Genomic DNA, 26974 nt, shown 5'->3' with positions numbered 1-26974 from the left:
GAAAGGGGAATCCGTGACTGATATGTAAAATAAAATAAATTATATAAAAAAAATTCCAGCACTCAAGAAACAAGGTGGGTGGGTGTTCAAGAAGCCATCTGGGTTGTATCTTTTTATTGGTTTGGTTTTGGAATATGATCTCAAAGACCATCAAAGACCACGATGGCCCCTGATCTTCCTCCCAAGCACTGGGAGGAAGCACTACAAGTGTGTAGTACCACAGCCAGCTCTTGTTTTGTTTGTTTGGTTTTTAAAACAGAGTCAGTCTTGCTGTATAAGCCAGCCTGGCCTCATGCCTCAGCTCCTGAGTGCTGGGATCTTCCTTCTGAATGATAACATGACAGCATGCACCCCTGCACACACCACACACACACACACACACACACACACACACACAGCACTAACAGCTGCCTCTTCTGCTGGGTCTGCTCCTCTACGAATCGGTTTCAGTGCTAAGATTAGGACCTTGAGTGTGTCACACACATGCTACACAAGGCCCCAGCACTGAGCAGGACCTTGAGTGTGTCACACACATGCTACACAAGGCCAGCACTGTTGAGTGTGTCACACACATGCTACACAAGGCCCCAGCACTGAAAAGGACCATGAGTGTGTCACACACGTGTTACACAAGGCTCCACCACTGAGCTATATCCCCACCTCTGATAAGAAACTCTGGCAACTCCTAAATTTCTAATGTTCTTATGTTCTCAAGTCAAATGTATCAATTCTTTAAGATGGTTGTGAGCCACCATTGGTTTTAAACATCAGTGGGGAAAGGATTGGGAGAAACATTAAAATGAACTAATTTGCCAAGCATGTGGCACATGCCTCGGGTCCTAGCAATCAGGAGGCTGAGGCAGGAGATTAGGAGTCTGACATCTACAGCACAAGAAGAGAGACAGAGACAGACCAAGTAAGATAGGCAGCTAACAGGTGACTTTGACAGAAAACAAAACAAAAGAGTGAAGACTTAAAAGGTAGGAGGCCAGCTGGTAAGACAACTTGCCACCAAGTCTAATGACCTGAGTTGACCCCTGAGACCTCCAGGGTGGAAGGAGAGAACCAACTCCAGCAAGGCGCTCTCTGACCTCCACCAGAGCACCCACTCACCCCCACACACAGGATTAATTAACTCATCAGCTAAAATGCAAAAAGATTGTTATGTTTTCTAATATGGGCTAAAAATACAAGAAAAGTTGGGATGAAAATCATATAAATAACTATCTGACTAATAGAAACTAATAGAAGTGGCAATCCACAGAAGAACCAACCCCAACAACTGTTTCTGCAGCTCGAAGCTTAAATGGTCTTATTATAAAAACGCAGAGCCTGTGTTAGGATTCTGCCACTCCTCCAGCTGTGTGCAGTTCAGTAGCTAAGCAAGGGGCCTTACGTCATCAGTCCACTGAATGAATGCGCAAACACGCAGTCACACAATCAGCGCATGTGTGGCATAGCTCCTTAAGCCACCTACAGTAGTGCAGGAGGATCCTTAAAAAGCCGGACACAGACTCCTCCCCTCTCTTCTCTCTCCTCCCCCCACTCCCTCTCCCCCAGGCCTGGCCACACTTTCTTCTGTCCCCCCCTTCCTCCTAATAACGCTCTGGTACTGGGTTTTGCCGTGTCTCAAGACCTTTTCATCTGGTAACAGCGCCGATTATATTTTTAAAACAACAGCCAGATATCAGGGTGAACGCTAAAAGATCAGAGAAGCAGAACAGCAGCCACTAGTTCTTACCTCTATGAAATCCTCAGCCTAAAGACAGTGAGTTCCTGTTCCTCACGCCTTATATACCTTTCTCTGCCCTGCCATATTACTTCCTGGGATTAAAGGCTTATGTGCTTCCCAAGCAAAGGCATGAGATCTCAAGTGCTGGGATTAAAGGTGTGTGCCCCCACTACATGGCCTCTGTGTCTAATCTAGTGGCTGTCTCTGTCCTATGATCCTCAGGCAAGTTTATTAGGGTACACAATATATCACCACAGTTTTCTTTTCTTCTTAAGGTTTATTTTCATGTTATGTGTATGAGTGTTTTGCCTGCATATAATGTGTGTGCATAACGTGAATGCAATGCCAGCAGAGGCCAGAAGAGGGCATCAGATCCCCTAGACCTGGAGTTACAGAGTTGTAAGCTACCATGGAGTCCTGGGAACTGAACCTGGATCCTCTGGAAGAGCAGCGAACACTCTTAGCAACTGAGCCATCTCCAAACACAACAACTGGGTGGTGGTGTTGGTTTTTTCCTCTTTCTTTCTTCCTTTTTTTTTTTTTTTTTTTTTTTGGTTTTTCAGGACAGGGTTTCTCAGTGTAGCCCTGCTGTCTTGGAACTACTCTGTAGATTAGGCTGGCCTCAAACTCAGAGATCTGCATGCCTCTGCCTCCCAAGTGCTATGATTAAAGGCATGCACCACCACCACTGGCAACTATTTTCTTGATATCATATTAATTTCATTATTTTTCCTTTGAAATCAAGTAAAATGAAAACTAGCTGTAAGTACTTTATTATCTGCTATCCTAAAAGTTTCACAGGCTCTGTTAACACATCCCTTCTTTAAAAATGAAAAAAAAATCACATTTATTTATTATGTGTACCATGGTACAGAAATGGAAGTCATAGGTCAACTTGCAGAAGTTACGTCTCTCCTTTCATCATGTGGGTCACAGGTATTGGATTCAAGTCATCAGGCTTGTGGGAAATGCCTTGCTGAGCTTAGCCACCTCGCCAGCTCTAACACAGCCCTTTTTATGAACCAAACTGATGTGGTGTCCATCAGAACCAGAGCACAGAAGGACATCTTCTGTGAGCCACTTCAACAGGAAGCCACACCTCTCCCATTGCAGCTCAGGCTGAGCGCACCCCTGGACCAGACTGCTCCAGCCAACTGCAGGACACGGGGGTCTTCCTGTCAATGGTCTCTTTATGAAGGAAGCAGCCAGAGTGAAAACCTCTCTCTTCCATGTATTCCTGGCCCTCCCACTCCTTCAGGAACGAGGCCTGGTCACTATGCTAGCTAGGTTCCAGCAGCACTGTCACCTCAGTACTGTCACAGAGTTTCACAGACAGACGACCCTTCAATAAAACCTCGCTAACCGAATACGTGAACGAACGACTGTGCCAGCATGACAACGTCTGACAAACAACATGGTTGTTTCCCCTTATCCGCAGGACTAAGCTCAAGACATCCAGTGGACATCCAAAGTCTGCAGGAGAACTAAGTCCATGAAGCCTCTGCAATACCAGAAACAGTCGTCTACAATCAAGACAAGCTCGAAGCGACTGCTGGTCAGGCCAGAACACAATCTAGATCAAAGGAAGCTAGACAAGGATGCTTGTGTCCCAGGCAGGGTGACACGAGACTTCAGGCACACATTTATAACTGCTAACTGTGACTCTCTCCAATTTCCCACTTATTTCCGCGCTGGAGCAGGGGAGGAGGGACCGTACCTAGACAGCTAGAGGTGCCTCTGCTACCCCTCCCTAGACCTGCATGCCTTGCTCCTAAAGAACAACAAATGCATAAGATGTGCAGCAGGGGACCGGCATAATCCCTGCGTTTTCGTCTAAGTAGCTAAAATGCACCCAAGGGACCTAGAAGAACACAGTCCCTAAGCAGCAGGATTATACTAAAAAGAGAAATGACATTTTGACATAATTCTGTTTGAAATTGTCAAAACAATATCAACAAAAAGCACGGGCACTCTAAGTAATTATAAACCACGAGTAAGTAGATGAAGTCTACCAACTATCTCTCCTCCTTGACAGCCTCCGTTGTCCAAGACACCTTTCTTAATGGTCTGTGAAAGCACTGAAGGCATGCCCTGTGCCCTGGCATCGTCAGAGGACACGCACTTCTGAGACCACTCACTGCAGCGCACTAGCTGCTAAGAAAAGGCAGGTCACACTTTCAACAACAACGGGAGACTGACCTGGGCAATTGACACACAGTGACGTTTAGCGATGAATATATAACAAGCTGCGAGTTAGGGATCACAGCTCTTAATGCAAGAAATCACAGACTAACGTTTAAAACTTTCACCAAGAGCCTCATGAGCTGTCAGTGGTAAAACAACAGCAGGTTTCCGCTTGGGGTTTGCACTGATTTTTTACTTGATTGACTTACGTTACTGCTGGATATTTACATTTCTTCCAATCTGAATCAAGGATTTCTTTAGTAATCACACGGATTAACCCATCCGCTGAAGTGAACGTTTGTGAACTGTATTGCTAAAGATATAAAACGTGCTGAGCTGATGACAGAGGTCACCTGCTCAACCCTGGGGAGTTCTCTGTCCCTCGCTGGGGCAGCACAGCAGCTGTGCGCACACAGATTCACATGAATGAAAATATTTAGATGGGAAGCCACCCACTTAGTTTATTTTCCATATGACTTTCCTGTAATTATTTTGTAAACTGTTCACACAACAATACATAAAAACATCTGCAAAAACAGGTAATTAATGTGTCAAGCCACACTAATGCATTTTTTATGGTGTCCATGCTTCGTCAACTGTAATTATAACTCTTTTTTAAGCAGATGATGATGTGTTTGTTGCAATGTGCAAGTGGTGATTTCAGACGCTCTGCTTACTGCTCATACAATCTGAATATAAAACTCCACAGCTACTTTGTGCACATCAGCGCTTTACCTAGCTTTTTGCTGAAGCACGAAAGCACTGCTCTTTTTCTAAGCTATAATTTCCAGCAAACATTTTTGTCATTAAAATGTGAAAGTCTCAACATAAAAAATGACATGAAAATAGTGAAAATTCCAAGGAGCATATGCTGGTAAACATCTTGACTTTATTCCTCTGGCTGTGACCCTGGGGGAACTCCATCACTGCAGTCTGTAGAAAATGGTCAGCAAAGCCACCCCATAGTCACCAGTTTAGAGTTTGTTCTGCTTCTGAGTAACACAGTGGCCCCTCAGAGCCAGCCAGTGCACACTGAGCTGACCAATGAAGAAGCGAGTCCTTCCCAAACCCACTCTGCTCATGTCAGCGGACTCTGCCCAGCTGACCCACAGGGACCACACCACACTCCTCACCGCTGTCATCATAACTAATTCTGATGGCCCAACGCACATGACCTCTCAAGTTCTGTTTCTATAGGCAACGAAATCTAAAATTACAAAAGAAGCAAAGTTCTACACAATTTTTCCCAGCTCCTTCTCCCCAAAGAAATAAAACAATAACAATAAAAACAGCTGGGTCGCCAGGTGGTGGCGCACGCCTTTAATCCCAGGTGGATCTCTGTGAGTTCAAGGCCAGCCTGGTCTACAGAGCGAGATCCAGGACAGGCACGAAAGCTACACAGAGAAACTCTGTCTTCGAAAAAACAAAACAAGAAAAGAAAAAAAAACACCCAGCTGAGTGTGGTGACTCACCCCTATGATCTCAGTCCTAGTTGTAAAGACAGGAGGACAGGGAGTTCCCTGACAGACTGGGCAACATTGCAAATTCCTGGACAGCCTAAGCTATAGAAGACCCTGTCTAAAAAACAAGGGCAGGAGAACCTGGAAACAACCTAGATGCCCGTCAACTGAAGAATGGATTAAGAAAATGTGGTACATATACACAATGGAGTACTACTCAACAGAGAAAAACAATTGACAACATGAAATTTGCAGGGAAATGGATGGAACTAGAAAATATCATCCTGAGTGAGGTAACCCAAACCCAGAAAGACAAACATGGTATGTACTCACTCATAAGTGGATTCTAGATATAAAGCAAAGAACAATCAGACTGCAACCCACAGAACCAAGGAGGCTGCATAGCAGGGGGGACCCTAGAATGACTGTGGCTTAGAATAAGTTTTGGTTTTACTCAACTACTCAACTCAAGCCTTAATGAAACATTTCACTATTAGGATGAGAATTTATACTGTATCAAGCTGATAATAGAAAAATAAATAAATAAAAATGGGAAAAAAAAAAAAAACAAGGGCAGGGCCAGTGAGATGGTTCATGGTTCAGTAGGTAAAGGCACTCACTACCAAACCTGATGGCCTGAGTTCAATCACTGGGACCCACAGGAGGAGAGAACTTACTCCCCAAGTTGCCTCTGATATCCATGTTCATGCCATGGCACACAAATATACAAGTGTGTGTGTGTGTGTGTGTGTGTGTGTGTGTGTGTGTGTGTATACACGTGCGTACTCATGCATGTGTGTGTCTGTGTGTGTGCTCATGTATGTGTGTGTATGTTGTGTTCACACAAAAACACAGAATAAATAAATAGGTATACATTTAAAAAAAAATAAGAACACAAAGGGGAAAAGCAGGAGCATGATCACAGCAGCCCAGTGCCTTGACGATCAAGAGCACTCACAAACAAGGTTCTGTCTATTGCAGACATCGAGAATCAATGTTGCAGGTCCAAACTTAACTATTTGATATAAACCTTTGATAACTAGCTCCTATGCTCTTCAATGGACTATTTCTGTGACATTGCTTCTCCCTGAACATGAGCAACCATGCTGGGCCACGGGAATCTATCAACATGCTGTTTCCACAAAGATCAGAAATGTCACAGCCAAGCAAATGAGTTGCCCAGTTGCCCAGCCAGTCAGAGGGAGTTCCTGAGTAGATAAAAAGCCCAGTTCCAGGGTTGCAGGAAGCACATGGTCAAGGCGCAGACAGGAAGCAAGGCAGTATGTTAAGACCAGAAGTCTCTGACTCAACAAGCTACAATATAATATAACACACATAACTAATGCATTTCAATGGCTGGGCTCTGCACAGTGTCAAAGGATGGGGTCCAGTAACACCCCAGGTGGGGGCATTTAAACTCATCTGGTTCTTTCAAACTCACTTTTGCCTGTTGGTTGCTGGCCACCGTCTTCAAGATTCAGCTCACTGTTGCTTTCTCCAGTACCATCTCCCTCTCTCACCAGGCACCTACTTACACGGAGGACAGAATCGTTCTCTTATGCAAACATATTTTCAGAGAATGTCTTATGTACTAGGCACTCCTTAGAAGACAATAATGAACAAACAGACCACTTGCCTTTAAGGGCCCTGCAGACAAGATAAACAGACCCCCTGAGTACTGACAGCACAGGAATCCATCCACCAGGAATACAATTAAAGGGGTACAGTGGCGAGAGAGGTCAGGAAAGGGGTTCTGGTCTGAGCAGAACTGAGTCACTGGAGCTAAGCAAAGAGTCAACCAACCGAGGAGCACAGTGACTTATCCCAAGCACAGCCACACGGAGGTCCACCGTGCAAAGACCTCGGTGCTTCCCGGGAAATGCAAGAAGTCCCTGTGGCTGAAGCTGAGCAAGTAAAGAGGACTGACTCCAGATAAGCCTGGTCGGGAGATAGAAGCCCGCTGCGCAGTCCTATGGCCACAGTAACTGGGAGTGACTTAAAAATCAATGAGTCCATCTTCAATAGCTCACTCAGAAGGCCTGGGAGAAGACTCAGTAGATGAACCAACTGCCGTACAAACACGGAGACGACAGAGTCCAAAGCCCCACATAAAGGTCGAGTGGGGATGGTCGAGTGCCATAACCTCAGCACTCAAGAGTCAAGCCAGAGGACCCTGGGGCAAGCTGGCCAGCTAGACAAGGCTATCCATGAACTCCAGGTTCAGGAGGAGAACCTGCCTCTGCACATAAGGTGAAGGGAGGTCAAGGACATCAGTGTCTGGCCTGCACACACATGAACCCACACACATGCAAACATGTGCATGCATTCACACAGTGCCTAAGCTGTAAGAGAAAGAATGGGTTACAATCAATAGGAACAGAAGTTGTAAAAATAATTATGAAGTTGTTATTAAAGAGATAACAGAGGACAGGCTTCCAGGATGTGGGGGGTCACTTGACAAAAGCTCTCCCCAGATAAAACAATATAAAATTACCTAAATCATCAATTCTAGACTGACAGGGACATACAAGAACTGAGGTGTGTGTGTGTGTGATACTGCAGTAAGAAAAGCAAAGGCCTGTGGTATTTTAACATGGAGTTGCTTCTATCTGCTCCCAAATCTAATGCAATGGGATGGTGGCTGTGAGGACCCATCTATCTTTATCTCCATTGAAAACTTCAGCAAGTGAGGATGCTGAAATCAACATCGAGGAACAAGACAACCATGGTATGCCCCACATACCCCAGAATATCCCTGGGGTCTTAAAAGTTGCACACTGGCCCCAGGGCCACAGAGAACCCGGGATCTACTCATCCTCACAAATGGGTGGTCCTTCAAAAGCGTGCACGCGCATGTGTACACACACACACACACACACACACACACACACACAGAGTACTTTTTCTTCTGATAACGTAGTTCTCATCTCTGGTTCACTTGGGGTCTTCTGTAGTTCCTGTCTCTGCCTAACTTGCCTCACACTGAACGGCGACATGACTCCCGTGTGACTGATAACTGACCACCTATGTCACCGCGTGGGTGAGCCTCCACTTTCCTCTTGAAGGTCATTTCCCTGCTTCTTTGAACAAATGGTGTTTTACTGGCTCTCAGACACTGTGAACTTTTCCTTCTTGGGTTTTAGATTTTATTTTATTTTTTATTCTTGAGTCTGTTTTAGGATGTTTAATTCTCTGAGATCTTGTTTTTATAATTTGTTATACACCTTCTTCACTACTTCTCAGCATCCCACCTAATGGCCATGGTTGAATTAGTCAGCCTGCCTCTTTGCAGCAGACACTGTCCTCGGCTCTGCACAACTGTCCACGGTGTGGCTCCCTGCTCCTTCAATGGTGACTTCCCCATAACCATGCATTGCCCCGAGTGCTGAGTGCCCTGGGTAGAGTCTGCCATCACTGCATGAATCTCCTCTCCAGATAAGACACACAGGCCCTACATTTCCAGCCAGCAAGCCCTAACTATAGCTCAGCTTTGGTCTTCTTGCTGGTTTAACTGCACCTCTTTAGCTCAGAAATTCTGCAGGAATGCTGCAAGCCACAGGAAAATGTAATGGAACCCAGCTACTATCACAAAAGCTACTGCTTGGAAAAGTCAAGGACTTTTCCGAAAGTCAAGCCATGGATTAAGAAGTCTTGGTTTTAAAAAAAAAAGTGTTGGTGATATTTTAGCATATATATATATATATATATATATATATTATATATATATATATTAGCTGGTTCCTACAGTGATTTTCTTGTAATGCTATGCATGCTTCCAAGAACTCCTATTTATTTATCTAAAAGACCTATCAAGCATCCAAGGCCAAACGAAACAACACCTGTCTCCTAGGTCAGGAGGATAGCTTTATTTCTTGTGCAATTTAGGGTGAGACCCTCCTTCCTTACAGCCTTACTAATAGACTCCTAATTTCTTACCTAACCACTTCGAGGAATGTACATTGAGCACATAAATTCCCTTCTTGACTAACCAATCATTAGCACTCGTTTGGGTTGTAAAAGAAAGCCTGCCGCGCCAGGCGGTGGTGGCACACGCCTTTAATCCCAGCACTCGGGAGGCAGAGGCAGGTGGATCTCTGTGAGTTCGAGGCCAGCCTGGGCTACCAAGTGAGTTCCAGGAAAGGCGCAAAGCTACACAAAGAAACCCTGTCTCGAAAAAACAAAAAAAAAAAAAAAAAAAAAAAAAAAAAAAAAAAAAAGAAAGAAAGAAAGAAAGAAAGAAAGAAAGAAAAAAAAAAAAAAAAAAAGAAAGAAAGAAAGAAAGCCTGCCGGCCACTGCCTGAGGAAAATTCCTACCTGCCTTTATGACCCTGTAAGAATTCAAGCCTGGTGACCTTGCTCTGCCAGAGGATCGCTATGGCTTGGATTTATAATTGAACACCTCAGAGACTGAAAGGAACTGAGGTACAAGGAGAACAAAGAGAGGATATTGAGGATTTTGGCTGGAGAGGATTTTTGACTAGAGAACTGGAGGTCAGGATGGAAGATGAGGAAGAACCAGATGGGAACAGACTAAATGGGTAAGAATGAGATGAGAAGGACCTAGATGAGGCAGAACTAAGATGAGAGAATTACGATAGAACTTAGAGGGGAGAGTAGATAGAGGTAGAGACATATCAGGCAAGAAAGGAACTAAGCTTGAGTACAAACTGTAGCTACGTAGATAGGATTTTATCCCGGAGGAATAAAGTACACGGACAAAGAGCTTGGTGTACTTAGATTCATTTCCCGAAAATAGTTCTTGCCGTTCGTAGTTTCTCTTCTGAGCCCCTGGGAAGTACATTATTAAGGTTGGCCCTTTACTAATATATAAGACAGGAGCCCGTGCCAGCCTCTTCCTGTACCACAGCCTAGGGAAGCACAGGTCCAGAATCAAAGGACTCATGAGCCTCCCCTCTTCTGGCTCCTGTTTCTCAGAAACCATGGTCCTTCACTGACATGTGATATTTTGCTTCAGAAAAAGAGTATATATGGTCCCTGTTACCCATGCTGGCCAGCAGTAAAAATTGGGGAAAGGGATACACACACACACAACACACACACACACACACACACACACAAGTAGGCATTCATATGGGGACAATGGGACACACATGTACACAGCACATGCACAGCGGTCATAGGCCGACCTTCAGTATTCACATCCCCCTTGTTGGAGACAGATCTCTTGTTGACCACCATTGCAAACAGCAGGCTGGCGGGTCCCTGAGCGTCCAGGCTGCTCCTGTGTCTGACACTCATCCCACCATAGGAACACAGGATTACAGACAGGTGCTACCAAGTCGGGGTTCACATGGATTCTGGCGGTCTGAATTCCTGTCCTCCTGCTTTCATGACAAAGCGCTTTCTATCTGAGCCACCTCCTTAGCCCCGAAACCCTGAACTTATGTGACTACTAAAAGAAACTCCAAGATTGCATGTGACTTAGGTTACATGGCTATTGTCTAATGCTGTTGTAGCTCATTACTCAAGTCATGTAATACTGAGATTAGCTAAGAGTCCGAGAAGCCTGCAGATGAAGTCCCACAAACTTAAAGTGAAGAGAGAGCTGGGAGAGGAGCAGGTCAGCCTAAGGACTAGAGATCTACGCCGTCACTGAGATAACAGAAAAGGCTCTTGAGGCAGAAGCTACACCATGAAAGTGTCAGTGTTAGCTGGACATGAGGTAACAAAATGATGTTGGGGACCAAGGACCCAGTTCACATGAGGAGCACTGAATTCCTGACCCTATCCTCCAGTCCAGAATGAGATTTCCCACACACATGGGGGACTGCCAGGACACGGAACAGACTGACTTCACTTGCTGGATTACACTACATTCTATTTCACCATGACTAGACCACTCAGTTCAAAAGGACCATCACCACAGACTTGCCCACAGGCCAATCTGAAAGAGGCAGTTCCTCAGCTGAGGCTCCCTTTCCAAGAACTCCAGCTTCTATCCAGTTGACAGAAACTAGCCAGCGCTCGGGTGATCTCAGAAAGATGTGTCAGTGAAGAGTTGAAAGGAAAGGAGATGCCGACCAAGGACTCCGCAGAAACCAACCCCGGAGAAACAAGGTGCTGGCCCCTAGGGCACAGGCAGGGGAAAGCAGACCTCCACACAAGCCATCCCTGCAAGGAACAAGAAGGAAAAGGCGGACCACTGCACTCTGTAAAGAGACCTGAACAGCAGCTACCACAGGAGCACTGGGAGGGGAACTGGAGCACCACAGGATGCTGATCAACGCTGCCTCTTAGTGCAGGAACCAGTTCTAAAGGACTCTTCTGTGTGTGGAACTACAGCGAGCCACGGCCTTACATACTCTCCTGAACAGAGAACTACACTGTAAATTTTCAAGAGCTCCCTGTTCTCTAGGTAACTGTAGTCTGAGATCCCATAGGAGAGCACACACAAACAACCAGCACCGGGCCAGCAAGATGGCTCAGCGGGAAGGGCTTGCTGCCACCCCTGCCACCTGAGCTTGGTCCCCAAAAGCCACATGGTAGAGGATAGAACTAACTCTCCCACACATGATTAAAAATAAAAGAAACAACCTTTTTACACAGGCAACCAAAGAAATAATAATAAATGATAACAACTACCAGGATAGTGAGCAGAGGGTGCATATCCCCCTGAAGGGTAAACAGAGGGTGCATGTCTACCAAGATGGTGATCAGAGGGTGCATGTCCACCAGGAGGGTGATCAGAGGGTGCATGTCCACCAGGATGGTGATCAGAGGGTGCCATGTCCACCAGGAGGGTCAGCAGAGGGTGCCATGTCCACCAGGATGGTAAGTAGAGGGTGCCATGTCCACCAGGAGGGTGAGCAGAGGGTGCCATGTCCACCAGGAGGGGGAGCAGAGGGTGGTGCCATGACCCCCAGGAGGGTGAGCGGCAGATTTTGTTTTCCCTGGTGCTAGCCCACTCTCCCGGATTCGGTAGTTCTGGTATCCAATAGGAGGAGTCCGCCAACCAGGGACAACTCTGCCCCGCGCACCAGGGGTGACTGTCCCTTATCAAGTTAGGAAAACAAGTGAGGATGCATGACCATACCATACCAGGACAGTAAACTCTGGGTGTTCATTAAAACTAGGAGGGAGGAGAGCCTCTTCCCCCACGATCCCGAGGATCCAGCCTGAGCAAGGAACACAGCAGCAAGTGCAGTGTGCGTGCAGAGCCGGCGACGCAGAGACAGAGACCAGCGGTCTTTCTTAAGACACCCAAGGGGAGCTGAGCACACAGTCAAGCGTTTTCTAGGCTAACATTCCTTTGTATATGAACTTCTTGGAGCTGCTAAGGGTTTTGTTACCCACAACTGGAAAAGTCCTGTAACAGGAAGTCTGAGAGGGGTTGACTGAGGCGCAGGTGTCACCTGAGAGGGAACAGGTATTCTACAAGCCTGTGCAACAGTCCCTCCAAAACGGGCTCACAGCCTCCAAACCGGACTTCCGCTGGCTCACTCCTAAACCTGCCTGAGAAGAGAGAAACTAGCATGCTGGTGGACACAGAAAATTAGAGGCGAGCTGAGGGTACTTAATGACTTCAAATCTTCCATTTTCACTCTTAATTTTAGTGCTTTAAAATTCTTCTGGGCAGCTTTAAAACAGTTAAGATCTGGAAAACTCTCAATTAAGGCAATTTATTGAATTATAGGGAAAAGTACAATCCTTATTTTAGAATTTTAAAAAACTACATAACATTTCACATTAGAAAACACCTAAATTTGTTCAATAATGCTATATTCACTGAAAGGATCTTACCCAACCATACTAAATGAGGAATAAAAGAAAAGAAACAACAAGACCACAGCATGACTCACACCACACACAAACCTCTGTGGCAGTAGGCTTAAAGCGGCCACCAGAAGGAAATGAGTGTGTGTGCGTGCGTGCGTGCGTGCGTGCGTGCGTGCGGTGGCAGAGCAACTGAGTGGGAAATGACATGCCCACAGGAAGTGGGGTGGAGGCGAGAGAACCCCTGGTCACCAGTGGCCAACCACCTTAGCATCCGCAGCAGTGAACGGCAGACCCTTCCCAAACAAGACACATACATGGACAAAGACACACCAGCTTTTTACACACTGTCCTTACGCTCAGCAATGTTTGTAGTGAAGTGAGCGGCGGGTAAAGTGAACTGGAAAATGCATCTGTGAAAGGATGTTAATAGCACTAAGGGGAGAGACAAGTACCTCAGGGTAAAGGGGCCTTTTCCATTCCTAAGAGCCAATAATAACAGAGCGCCTTGCCTGCCTCCATCAGATCCACACTTTCCTGACTGTCCCGTCTGCCTGTCTGTCCACTTTAAAGCAAACACGAGGATCCACAGGGTTTCCAAACATGTAAGCAATTCTCATCCAAGGGAAGAATCCACAACCGCAGCTGCTTCACACAGCACCTAAACATGACCGACCACGTAGCCGCAGCAGCAAGGCTGAGGCATGTCCTAAAACCAGCCATTTGACACATGGCTCAATTCAGAGCTCACCTGGTGACTGTTCACCCAGAAGTACAGATGAGCTCCTGGTTTCTTCTAGGAAGAAGAGGCAGAGTCCAGGAAGAGACAGAGCGGCACAGCATGAGCACAGTCAGTCTGACTGGGGTGGTGTGAGCTGGGGGAAAGGCTGGGTATTGCGATTAAATCTTTTGCCAGCATGAAAACAGCAGAAAGTGAATTGTGTCTCTAGGCTAAGCTGTAACAGTAGAACCAGTCACACTAGTGACAGACACCAACAGAATTTCCAAAGGTAAAACACTATCAACAATAACTCTGGAGATCTTTTCATTATAAAGCTCCTTCCTGGAGATATCAAAGGAAAAGGAAACGGGGGGGGGGGGGGGGGGGGGGGGTCAACTGTGGCCCTGCCACCAAGTCCCTGAAAAACAGTTGCAGCTGGACAGAAAACACCAACCCGTCTAGGAGATGTACACCATGTTACCACACACCACAGACACTTGCAGCACGAAGAGCCATCACAAACATGACTTAATTCTCCATCTCCGTGACGGTACATCCATGTGAACAATGCTTGTGGGATGTTCACCTGGATTGACAAGGAACAGGAGATGGAGAGAGGAGGTGTGTCTCCACACCACAAAGCTCATCTGATCAGGAGAGGAGGGGTGAGGTGCCACACTCACACAGCACTGTGCTGCTGTGGATATTACTCTATATAAATAAAACACTGATGGCCAGTGACCAGGCAGGAAGCATAGGCAGGACAAGGAGAGAGGAGAATTGGGGAAACAGGAAGAAGGAGAGAGAGACACTGCAGCCACCTGGAGAAGCAACATGTAAAGATGTCAGTAAGTCACCGGCCATGTGGCAAGGTATAGATTTATAAAAATGGGTTAATTTAAGATAAAAGAACAGTTAGCAAGAAGCCTGCTACGGCCATATAGTTTGTAAGCAATATAAGTCTCTGTGTTTACTTGGTTGGGTCTGAGCGGCTGTGGGACTGGCAGGTAAGAGAGATTTGTCCTGACTGTGGGCCAGGCAGGAAAACTCTAGCTACACCGTGCAGCATCATAGTCAGGAAACCAGGTTTGTATGTGGAAAAGCCTAGACCGAACCTCAGCTCCACATCACTGCCCCGACCAACGGCAGCACGACTCCACCGGGGCCTCGGCCCCCTCACCTCAAAGTGAGGGTTTGAGGTCACCTCAAAGGGAATAAACATGCCACTCTGGCAACCAAGACACACCAGTCAAAGGCAGCAAGATCAGCTCTGTGATTCCCGGGGGACCAGAGGTGGGCATAGGAACAGTGCTTGCCATCTGGCAGATTCCTGTTTTAAATAATTATTCTTGCTAAGTAAGTGCCAAGATTATAGGGTCATTGCATCAACTATTTGCACCCTCTAAATTTCAGTGTGCCTAGACAATGCCCAGTGTGACTATAGAATTCGGCTTTGGCTTTCCTGAAAATTAAGAAACTGGTGCTGTGACAGGCATTTAACACATGACAGGCTGCTGCTGCCACCGCCGCCACCACCGCCGCCACACTGCTGCTGCTGAAACAATTCATTAGCGCCTTTTGCCATCCATTTGCCATGCTGTATTATCTAACTCTCCCAACAAGCCTACTCCGAGGACACAGGGGACATGGAAGGATGGTATGGAATGGACTACCCATCCTCTACAAAGGTTCACATTTATTCCTGCAACCTTGACTTTCAGACTTTCTCTTTTAAATCCATAGCAACCTGAGAGTCTAGAAAACAGTACTTTCTTTTGAGAACCATCTCCAGCAAAGTCAGGTCCACAGAGGACAAAGCACCACTCCCCGCCCCCGAAGGACACACTTCTGGTCTGTGTCACTCTGCATGCGTTAGTCTCTGCTTTGAAAATGCTAGTTAGTAAGAAAAACACCAGCATTCCACCAACTCTACGACAACCTGACAGGCTCCCAACCCGTGAGGGTCATAGACAAACCTTGCAGGCTTCTCTATGAAAGACTTCCGCCTGGATTACCAGGAGTCCAGAAACAATCACCACACAAAGCATACAGACCCAAACCAGTCCTGAGAACAACTGCCATAGAAAGAGCTGAGCTGTGGTTCTTTATTTGTAGGTGTTACTGACTCCGAGGACATTTTAGTGACAGAACTGTCACACCAGAACAAACTCTCCCCAAGGAGGGGTCTTTTCTGAGCATGAATGTCAAACCAAGTACAAGCTAGAGACCAAGGACAAGGCCCCCAGGTCCACGGGGTGGTGAGCACTGTACTTCTGCTGAGTCCTCAGACTGTGCTCACCGCTCTGACGTCACATTCTACACCTTGTCACATGCAAAACTGCATGGACTGAAGCACATTCCTTATAAAGAATCAGAATTCCATAGATGGGAGCTGAGTGAAAACAGAAAACTAGAATTCAGTAACTGAGGTTCCAATAGTCTGTCTGAATAAAGCCATTTGTGGTGAGTAAACAGCAAAACACTACAAGCAGTAGGTCAATTGCTCTCTTTCTGGATGGCGCATTAACAATGAAACCCTATCAGGAGCAGACAGAACACTATGGTTTCAGACAGACATGCATAGAAAGATAGAAACAGCTTAAACAGCTAACTGGACTCAGACAGACGCTCAGTGAGCTTTGTAGCGAGCTGGATATACGACCCACTATAATCAGCAGAGTTAATAACCAACTGAATCCTCTTTGTCACTTGCTGATCTGCATTTATACTTCTCAAAAACCACTGTGGAGCAACGGTTTTTATTTGTCTGGTGCCATCAAGTGGCAATATTATGAAGTGTCCCTATTAAGTACAAATAACTTTTAGACAGAAAGATGTCACAATGATATGGCTCACCTATGCTAACTAAATACACATGATGTTTCAGCAAGCTGGTATATTATGTTTAGAAAAAAAAGAGAAGCATCAGAGCAGATATTCTGCAACTCCTCCCAATTCCAGATGACAGTTAGGGTAAGAAGAGAAATGAAGAGCCCTTTAGACAGAAGACTCCACACACAAACCCCAGCGAGACTATGAAAGGCCTGAAAAATAAAGCAGTCCAAAATCAACTACCAATCAAAAGATGAAAACAAATGACTTCAGAGTTAATTTCTCAATTTGAAATGTTAAAACTTACAGCTAACATAACATTTTAAATACTGAAGTCTCATAGAATAAGCAATTGAAACTCCACGTCACAGTCAAAAGAAGGCATACAGCAACATCAGCAAGACAACTAACTACTAGCCAAAAAGGAAACAGAGTTCACTCCTTTTGTTTCCACATACACAGAGCAGCAGCTCTGGGAGCCAACCTCTGAACCAGGCCCCAACTCCAGTTAAAGAGGACAATGGGACCCAATCGTCTCCGCACTCCTAAGGCTCCCTCCACTAGCACGACAGCAGAAGAACTTACTTAGGGCAAAGCCCTACTTGAGCAGAGAGTGAGAGAACTAAGAAGAGCAACAAAACCCTAGAAATGAGGAAGTAAGTGGATGGGAAAGAGTGTCTCGTGACCCCTTTCTGTGAAAGAGAAGAATCAGCCAAAACGCTAGCTAAGCAGCAGTTAGCAGACGTGGACCTCCACGGCCCATCAAAAGTCTCCAGCGGGGGCTGGAGAGAGGGCTCAGTGGTGAACAGCACATACTGCTCTTCCAGAAGATCCGAGTTATCAGGCGGCTCCTAACAAACTACAACTTCAGCTCCAGGGGGGTCTCTTGCTTCTGTGGGCAAAGTACACTCACATGCACGTGCCTGCCTTGCCCCGTAACTAAAAATAAAATTAAAAAGCAGTCTTCATAACTGTACAGTGTCATAAAGGGTCACTTAGAGAGATAAAATAAAACTTGCAAAAAAAAAGTCTCCAGAAGTTAGGGTACTTGGGGCACTAGGTAACCAACAAGGTAGAAATGAAGGCTAAAAAGAAGAATCTGGGGCCAGAGAGAAGGCTCAGTGGTTAAGAGCACTTTTTGCTCTTCCAGGGAATTCTGGTTCAGTTCCCAGCACCCTCATAGCAGCTCACAACTTCTGTAATTTCAGTTCCAGGGGCTCCGATGCCTTCTTCCCAGGGCACCAAGCTCTGGTAGTACATACACAGACATACACTGAGGCAAACACTCATACACATAAAATAAAACCTAAAAAAGTGTTCTTTAAGAAGAAATTCAGCCAAAATGCTTGATAAGAAGCAGTGTGGAAACACACACACTCCAGAAAGAGGGCAGAAGGTTCTAGAATAACAGGATGCCAGGTGGACTGAGAGAACGTAGTAAAGGGAAGTGTTAGTAGACAGGAAGCAGATCAGCAGGTCAAAGAGCAAAGGTCAGCAGCAGAAATACTTTCTAGACACTGAAGAAAGTCCCATCAGTCTTTGATTATTACATCCTATCCAAGAAGTCGCTTCACTAACTACAGGGCACTTTATTCTGTGTCTGAGATGAAGAAGAAGAGTACAAAAATAAAGCCTGGTGCATTAAACAAACAAAGAAAAAGTAAGGTCTACTTAGAGACACTAAATGATGCTCAGCTCCACACATTCCTGTCACTTGCACTAACTAGGTGAAGGTGACAGTCACCTCAGCTAATGAAGAGCAGAGTGGTGGACAAACGACAAGCGTCCCCTTCTCCACTGTCAAAGTCCACTGAGTAAACTCGTGGACAGTCCCCAGCACCGCCCTCTGTGAGTACTGTCACAGGAGGGAGACTGCCACTCACACAGTGCATTCGGGAAGCTGCTCTTTGAAGTAATCCATTTTCATACATTGCTCAGAGTGCCAAGCACCTGCAATGACGTCACTGATGTGGCTTTCTCATTTCCAGCCCTGAACACAGGAGACAGAGTGTCGGGCACAGTACAGACATTTTTCATTTCCTCACAGTGCATAAGCTGTGCCAGGACAAGACTGTGAGCAAAACCGTACCTTGCACACCCTCTAGGAGCAGGTCAACGCCCTTCCTGTAAAAGTCAGAAGCAGCTTCATAGTCATCTTCCTCCTCCTTCTTCACGGCCAGCTTGATGAGCTCCCCGGCCTTCTCCAGGTAATCTCTCCTGCCAAGCCTGGGCTTCAAGCTGCTGGGGAAGAGGCTTCGGCTTTCCCGGTCTTCTGCTCTGTTCGGCTCACTGTCAGCCGCCACAGCCCCTGCTGCCGAAGAATCCGCAGACAGACTCAGACTGAAAGTTCTACTGGGAGAACCCTGACGGGAAGCCATTCCATCATCTACCTCCACAAGAGAGTCCACATCAACAGTGAGGGACAGGAGGTCGCTGTCACTGGAGAAGCCTGGAAGGAGAACACGGGAGACAACATGAGACTAGCAGTAGCCACAGGGCACAGGGCACAGGGCACGCTCACACACACCGCCATCCTCCCAGAACCAGCTCAGCCAGGGCAGTATGGCCTACTGGTGGCTGGAAGGTTCCAGCAGTTTTCTCAGCTTGGTCCATCGGGTGCGGTGTTGCATGTAACTTCAGTTCTGCGGGATTCAACACCCTCTTCTGGCCTCTGAGGGCACCAGGCACACATGCAGTACATGCAGGCAAACACTCACACACACAAGATAAAAATAAACCTTTTAAAATATTAAAACCATTACACATTAATAAGTTTTATGAAAACTAACTACATTTGTCAAAAAAAAAAAACTTATTGGAAGAAGTGGCAATCTTCTGACATTTTTCAAGTCTCAGTGTCTGGCTGAACAGAACACGAGGACTTTCTGACCCTTGATTCCTATCTGTCATCTCACAGTTGTGGTTGGAAGATGTGGATAAAGGAGAAAGTGTTGTAAGATAACTGACTCTGCTGTCTCTCCCTTTCGTTAGTCTTGGAGGCGGGCTTGTGCGGCGGTCAGTTCTTCCCTTCTACCATGTCAGACCCGGGGACCGCACTCAACCCATCACACTTGGCAGCAGACACCTTTACCTGCTGAGCCTTGTCATACTACTGTTTTTCTGTTCTTGTTTTGAGACAGGGTTTCCCTGTGTAGTTTTGGTGCCGTCCTGGATCTCACTCTGTAGACCAGGCTGGCCTCGGACTCACAGAGATCCCCCTGGCTCTGCCTCCCGAGTGCTGGGATTAAAGGCGTGCGCCACCACCGCCCGGCTACTACTGATTTTCTATATGACACTAAAACTCTACACTGCTGCTCTCTTACTAAAGCTGGATGCAATGCAGAACACATAAAATCTAAACAAGAAATTTGTAGGTTCACTACATTTAAATCCATCAGTCTGTCTTGAATAATCTTTTATCTATGCTGTTTATAGCCTGACAAATCAATTATTTTTAAAATGTCAGTTCCCTGAGTACCACAGATCTTCCAGATATCAAGCTCTCATTTCATTATTATGGTATAAAAATCACATTGAGAAACTGTCAAATTCAAACAGACAAAGGGGACACAAAAATGCGAACTTGTGGAGGAAGACTGTTTCACTGGTAACAAATACTACGAGCTGTTTTCCTTAAAGAGTCAACTCACTTTATTTCAAGAAGAAAGTGTACCAAACACACAAGTGTGACAACGTCTGTTTATCCACTACTGATTTAAGCAAAATGGCCTCCCGTGAGCAAGCGGCTCCTCGGCCCAGCTCCACCGCTCACGGCCGCTTCCCTCCTGCAGGCATGACGGCTCAGCAGAGCGGTGTGTGGGCTGGGCTGTGGGGGCAGCGGGCACACTGCTCACTGCTCTCCCCGGAGCACCCTGAGAGGCCGTGCTGCTTTGCCGTGAGCATGCGCAATAACGAATCTTAGTTCTTCGGTGTCCGACAGTTTGGTCCTCATTGCCTCTGTGTGTGACATTCAGTGCAAAGGTCAGCACAGTAAAAACATCCCAGGAGACTGCGTTATTAAAAAGGTTTGGGCCTTGTGAATCCTTGGAGATCTCAGAAACACATAAGGTCTCAACCACTCACCAAACTACTGATTCTAAGAGACAAGACTCGAGATCACATTGCCTGAAGCAGTTTAGGCACAGCCAGAGATCTGCACTGCTGTCTCCTGGCTTTGATTTTGGCAGGGTTTGGTTTGGTTTGGTTTGGTTTTTTGATGATCCTGGGGATCAAACCCACCACAAGCATCCTACCGCTGAACTACATCTCCGGCCAGCAGCACCACTGACTATGAAATGTCCAGTTTCCAGAACAAGGCATTGTAAAAGACAGTTCTCTCCACAGGAGGCAACACTAAGAATGAAAACTGCAGGCTGATCAGACTACACAATTCTAAGACAGGGGATCAGCAAATTCCCGTCTGTGGAGAGGCAGGAAGTAAACACCTCAGGTCTGCTGTAGCCACTCATGCCCACACTGGCCACCCCGGACAGATGAGCACAGCTGGACTTCAGTAACATTTCAGTTGTGGACCCTGAAACTATAATTGCATGTAATGTCACATCAAAAACTAATATCCTTTGTGGTTTCTCAACCATTTAAAAACGTAAAAAACACTCTTAGCTCACAGGCCATAGGAAAACGGCTGGGGGCCAGTTTGTCAGCCGGTGGTAGCCTCAATCGCTCACTTCCTATCAAATAAAGTAAGAATAAGAACATGTGACCAGGAGCTAAGTCCATGTTCAAATCAGCTTTACACACAACTTTAGCACCTTGTCAATATAGCACTGTTTTCATTTGTTCTTTTCTTTTTTCTTTCAAATTCTTGGGGTCCCTATAAAGAACTACCTTGTTCCCAAAAAGGAACAGATTTCATTAAATCCACAGCTTCAAATGGATGTCAGTGGACCATGGGGAACATCAGGTCAGTTCTTGGCTTTCGAAGATAAAGAGAGCATCTGGTAGATAGCATTTCATAGTCAAAATCTTCCTACAGCATCCAAAAGTTATTCACCCACTATTCTAAAAACTATTTTAATTTTTTGAGTAATTTTAAATACTTCATATGTGTCAATGCAAACTTATTTCCTTAAATGTTGCCATTGTCTAACTACTGCATTGAAACCACTCAACGTTCAGCGGGAGGAAAATTCTGCCTGTCCAGACAATAAGGAGGGAAAGAGCCGGGAGCCTCTGTGTGTTCTCCAGTGCCTCCTGACCTGAGCAGTGCTCCATCGGCCACCCAGTCCTCTCACCAGAACCTCCGCTTCCTCCCTCGCATGGCTGTTCCACACTGCGCCCAATTTCGCATTCCCAGCAGGACCAGAAGGCAAGCAGGTGATTATGTACACTCAGTTTCTTAGCTTTTGACCACAAAAATCTAAGAACATAGTTTCACTTCCTCCTGCTTTTATAACTTTGTTTTATCAGCAAACATAATCTAAACTACATATATATGTGCGCACATATAGATGTACAGAGAGATGGGTAAATACACACATGTGTGTGTAGTTGTATAGATAAAAACGTAAATACACATATATGTACACACATGTATAGCTATATAGATAGAAATGTAAATACACGTGTATATGTGCACACATACAGATGTCTATAGATACAATGTGTAAAAACACAAGTGTACATATGGGTACACATACAGATACATAGACATGACACGTAAAAGTCAATACCTACTTTATTTACTTAAGCACATCTGATAATACAGTCTTGCTCAGCAACTTGACATGGTCCTACAACTCAGCTTGTCTTATGTAGAACTACATCTGAGCATCCCATGAAGTGGAGACTACAACCCAGACAGGGAGTGAGTAAGGATGAGACAGGGAGCTGAGGAGGACGAGGGTGGGGCGGGGCAGCATGGGTACCTTTACAATATTCAGACTATCTGTCAAAGTTAAACCAAGCTAAAGCCACCCATGCTGACGGGGCCCTGAGGACATCACCATAGTAGCACCCTTCCACAGCGCCATCTCTCCAATCCCTACGCCTCCTTTGGAAGAGATACAAGGGGAAGTCAAAGGTTCCATGAAAGTCTCCTGCCTCCGGGTGTGGATCACAGAGATTCCACTCTCGGTGCTATTAGAGGGCCCCAGGTGACTTGTTAAAAAGCAGCTACAGACACGAGGGGTGTGTTTAGCATCCCAGTCCACCTGCCTGCCCTCACCTCTGGGCTTTGAACTGCTCAGAGTCAGGCAGTATAGCGAAATCTGCCTAGGACACCATCTCTGAAAGACGGGCCTGGGGGAAAGGTTGAGCTGCCACACACAGGAGCTTTATACTATGAGCCATCAGAACCCCGCATTTGAAGACCATCTGCACAAAGAGATCGGCCTCCTTTGACAACAGGTGGCCTCTCGTGGGTGACTATATATAAAACACATGGCCTCGTTACTATTAGCCCATCACCTCTACTCAACTCTGCGGTTCAAACATTGCCACAGTCGACCAAAGGGAGTTTCTACTTGTCCCAGCATCAGTCACTCCTGCTACATGCACAGCAAAGAGCACCCAGCCCAGAACCAAGGTTACCAGGAGGCAGAAGGCACTAGGACCTGACACAGGATCTGATCTGATCAAGCCCTTCTTAGAGGAGAGGCTCATGAGGTCCCACCCCTAGCTGGGGATGTTGGGAGAGCAGTCATTCTTCTTCAGTAGTCTAGCCATGGAAAGAAACCTATGCTTCAGTTAACAGCCACACACCCACACTCATCAACAACCCTAACTAAACTCAGTGGGCCGTTAAAATTAAATAGGGAAAAGCAGGAGGGAAATTAGTTCGGGAGAAGAAGGGTCCAGAAAGAGTGGGGAAGTGTGAGAGGGTGTAGGGGTGTATTATATGCAAATAGAAAATTGTTGAAGAATACATTTTTAAAAAGAAAAGAAACAGGCCATTCCAAGTATGTCTGTGAGAAAATCCCTAAATCCAGAGCTGTGTGCTAATCACAATCGTGCTACTCAACAGCTAACAAGGGCTACGAACCAAGAAGAACCAGCCTTTGAGAGTCCCAAGGTTAATAACAAGCCTAAGCTTTACCTCTGAAAAACTACCAAAAGTCCCAGAGACCCTGCTGTGCATCCACTGGGAACAGAACGGGCTTCAAGTACAGCCCAGCGGGAACATGGCTAAGCTCTGGCCCAGCTCCCTGCGGCTCAAGGGCCTGTTGTCCCACTGCCCATCTTTCTGTAGGTCCAGGTTCCAGTCCTGCTGCCCTATACATGCATGTGCAGAAGTGGACATGCTATGTCCATGTGGGTCCCTCTCAGGCCGAACAGGGCAGGAAATCCCCCAGAGCTGGAACTACAAGAGCGTGTGAAGTCATCCAACATGGATTCTGAGAACTGAACTCAGCAAGTGCTGAGCCATCTTTCTGGACACACCCTGAGCTTTCTCCACCAAATATGTGCTCAACCCTTCACAGCAAGTCAAAGTTCTGGGAGTTACCAAATAGCACCAAGTAGTTACTTGACTACTGCCAAACTCTAGTGTCTAATTGAAAAGGAAGGGGCATTTGTATAACATCTAATGCCCCTGCTAATCCAAAACCCAAGTGACCATAACAAATCATGAACTTTTCATTTGGCCCACCCACCTGCCACAAAGTTCCAAATATCCAGTGTCACCCTCAACAGCCCTGGAGTGCCCCCTGTTCTTCAAGCAACATACATACAACGATATACATTCACATATGTGTTTACCTTTATTGTTTATTCGTTGGGTTTTGGTTGGTTTGTTTGTTTTTTTGTTTGTTTGTTTGTTTGTTTGGTTTTTTTTTGAGAAAGGAACTCTGTAGACCATGCTAACCTTAAACTCACTGTGTAGGTGAGTCTGGCCTTCAGTTCCTGATGTTTCTGCCTCCATCTCCCACATGCGTGCAGAGACTACAGGTGTGCACCACCAGCCCTTGTTCAACTGTGTTTATCTTGAGAAAGATTTCCCACTGAAGCAAATGTAATTAGAAAGCGAACAATGGTGAGCAGACAAGCACTTTAAGAACAAAAAGCAGAGCTCCTTCAGGCTGAGGGCACACGCTCCACGAGGGCAGAGGGAGGGGAGGAAGCCCAGCCCTGGGATTTGAGTTCTCGCAGTGCCATCTTGTGGACATTCGTAGAATACAACTTCCATTTCAAACGTAAACTGCTTTTAGTTGGACTTTGTATTTTGTCAGGATACTCTGCACCATCCAGACTTTACGTTAATCTTAAAACAGACTTATGTTATTAGTTAGCTGACCATCTGAAGTATATTCATATTTAAAGTGACTGCCTCGAAGCACAAACATTAAATTCACTAAATAAAATAACACAAAGAAAAATTAAAAACAAAGGGTATTTTTATCCTCTGTGTATTTTCATGTATGTACGTCATGCATGTTTGTGTGTGTTAGCATGAACACAGATGACATGTCACACCCCAGGCTAGCGGGCCTACACACTTCTGGGGCGTCTCCACCTCCCACCTCTCTGTAAGAGTGATGGGACTGCACATGTGTACCTGACTTTTGTGTGGGTTTTCGGGATCTGAACTCAGATCCTCATACCTAAGACGGCGAGCACTCCACCACACAGGCCTGAGCCAGCCTTATGAAAGAGTTGTTTTGTAATCCAACTTAAATAACTATGCACCTTCCCAGTTAGTCCAAATAAATAAATAAATAAACAACACTATCCAAAATCTAGCAGTTTAGCAGCAAGGCCCCTGCATCCCTCACGCGGGCCAGCAGAGGAGAGAAGTGCCCCTCCCCAAGGCTGTGTTCCCATGCCCCGCACCATCTCAGTAATTCTAATAAAACACACAAGTTTCAAGTGGAAATAAAGTGCTCGTGTACCACGAGCGCTCCATTCACCTCTCAGGGAATGGCGTCTAACTGCTCTGGACAAAGGAGACAGAGGGGAATTAGTGTCATATGCAGGGCTGGACAGTGGTCAAGAGCACATGCTCCTCCAGGTTCAGGTCCCAGCTCACAACTGTCCAGAACTCCAGGTCCAGGGGCCCTGACCCTTCAGACCTCCAAGAACATCATATACACAATTAGGTGCACAGACCTATATGCAGTTAATACACATAAAATAGAAAATCTTAAAAAAAAAAATTTTGCCGGGTGTTGGTGGCGCACACCTTTAATCCCAGCACTTGGGAGGCAGAGCCAGGCGGATCTCTGTGAGTTCAAGGCCAGCCTGGGCTACCAAGTGAGTTCCAGGAAAGGCGCAAAGCTACACAGAGAAACCCTGTCTCGAAAAACAAAAAAAAAATTTAAAGAAAAAGGTTACAGTTTGTCTGAAAACCAACTCATTTCATAATCTGATTTCACACTAAAGTAGTTGCCAGTTTAACCATCAAATTCTTGTTTTATGCAATCTGAAAGAGGGTTCTTCCTTCCATTGTACTGTGATAATCTTAAAACAAAAACAAATTCCATATTTTCATGTTTCCATCAGTACTTTCCCTTTGAAGCAAACTAGAATTTGTCAATGGCATGTTTAAAGTGCAAACAACAACCGTAATAATAACCACTCAGCATGCCTGTCTCTGGGACATGAACTTCTCCAGAAGTTTGGGTGCTTGGTTCCCCGGGGGAACTGTGATGAAGTGGAACCACCAGAGGTGGGACCCAGTAGGAGATACTATGAGGACATCACCTTCCGAGGAGATAAATGTAGTTCTTGTGGGACCCACCTCAGTCTGGATTCCATCCCAGCAAGTGCTGTGTTTTGAATGTGAAATGTGCCCATGTGCCCCCACAGGCACATGTCTGAGCTGGTTCCCAGTCAGTGGTGGAACTGTTGGAAGCAGGGTGGAGCTGTGAGAAGCAGGCCAAAGAGGGAGCTCTGAAGGAGAAGTCTTTCAGCAGAACTGACCAGCCAGGCTTAGATGCCTCTGCAGGGAGAGGATGTCAGGATCTGCTCACCTTCAACACCCTTCAATATTTTAAAACAGCATCCCAAAAAAAAATCATTTCCAAAAACAACACTCCTCTGCTTCCCTCCTGGTCCACCATGAAGTACAGGTAGGCCTCCAAACCACTCCTACCCATGATAACGTCCACGTGAAATGGGCTCTGGGTAGCCTTCCCTCCTCACATGGATCTCCACATGCAATGAAGAATCCCTGTGGATACCAAAGGCTACTCTCTAGCACAGCCCAGGATTCTCAAATCAAAGCTAAAGTTAGAAACAGAGGCACCCATCACCCCTGGAGTTGCCTCCTCACTGTGCTCCCCAGAACTCTTCCTCATTCTCCTGGTTTTGCTGGGCATCACAGCATCAGCACATACGCAGGTGGAGACGGCT

General features: G+C 46.1%; 1 protein-coding gene across 3 annotated transcripts in view; it reads right to left on the bottom strand.

Annotated features, from left to right (window-relative positions):
* Rps6kc1 (ribosomal protein S6 kinase C1) overlaps positions 1-26974 on the bottom strand; it is a 145786-nt gene that overhangs the window by 79554 nt on the left and 39258 nt on the right. For all 3 annotated transcript variants that reach the window (XM_028876775.2, XM_028876776.2, XM_028876777.2), the window contains one exon: positions 18753-19112. In XM_028876775.2, coding sequence (XP_028732608.1) covers positions 18753-19112 — 360 coding nt within the window. The remainder of the gene's footprint in view (positions 1-18752; positions 19113-26974) is intronic.

Source organism: Peromyscus leucopus, chromosome 15, assembly GCF_004664715.2.
Source record: "Peromyscus leucopus breed LL Stock chromosome 15, UCI_PerLeu_2.1, whole genome shotgun sequence".
Classification (NCBI taxonomy): Eukaryota; Metazoa; Chordata; class Mammalia; order Rodentia; family Cricetidae; genus Peromyscus; species Peromyscus leucopus.
Note: the sequence above shows the minus strand (reverse complement) of the source record. Positions and strands in the feature narration are given on the sequence as shown.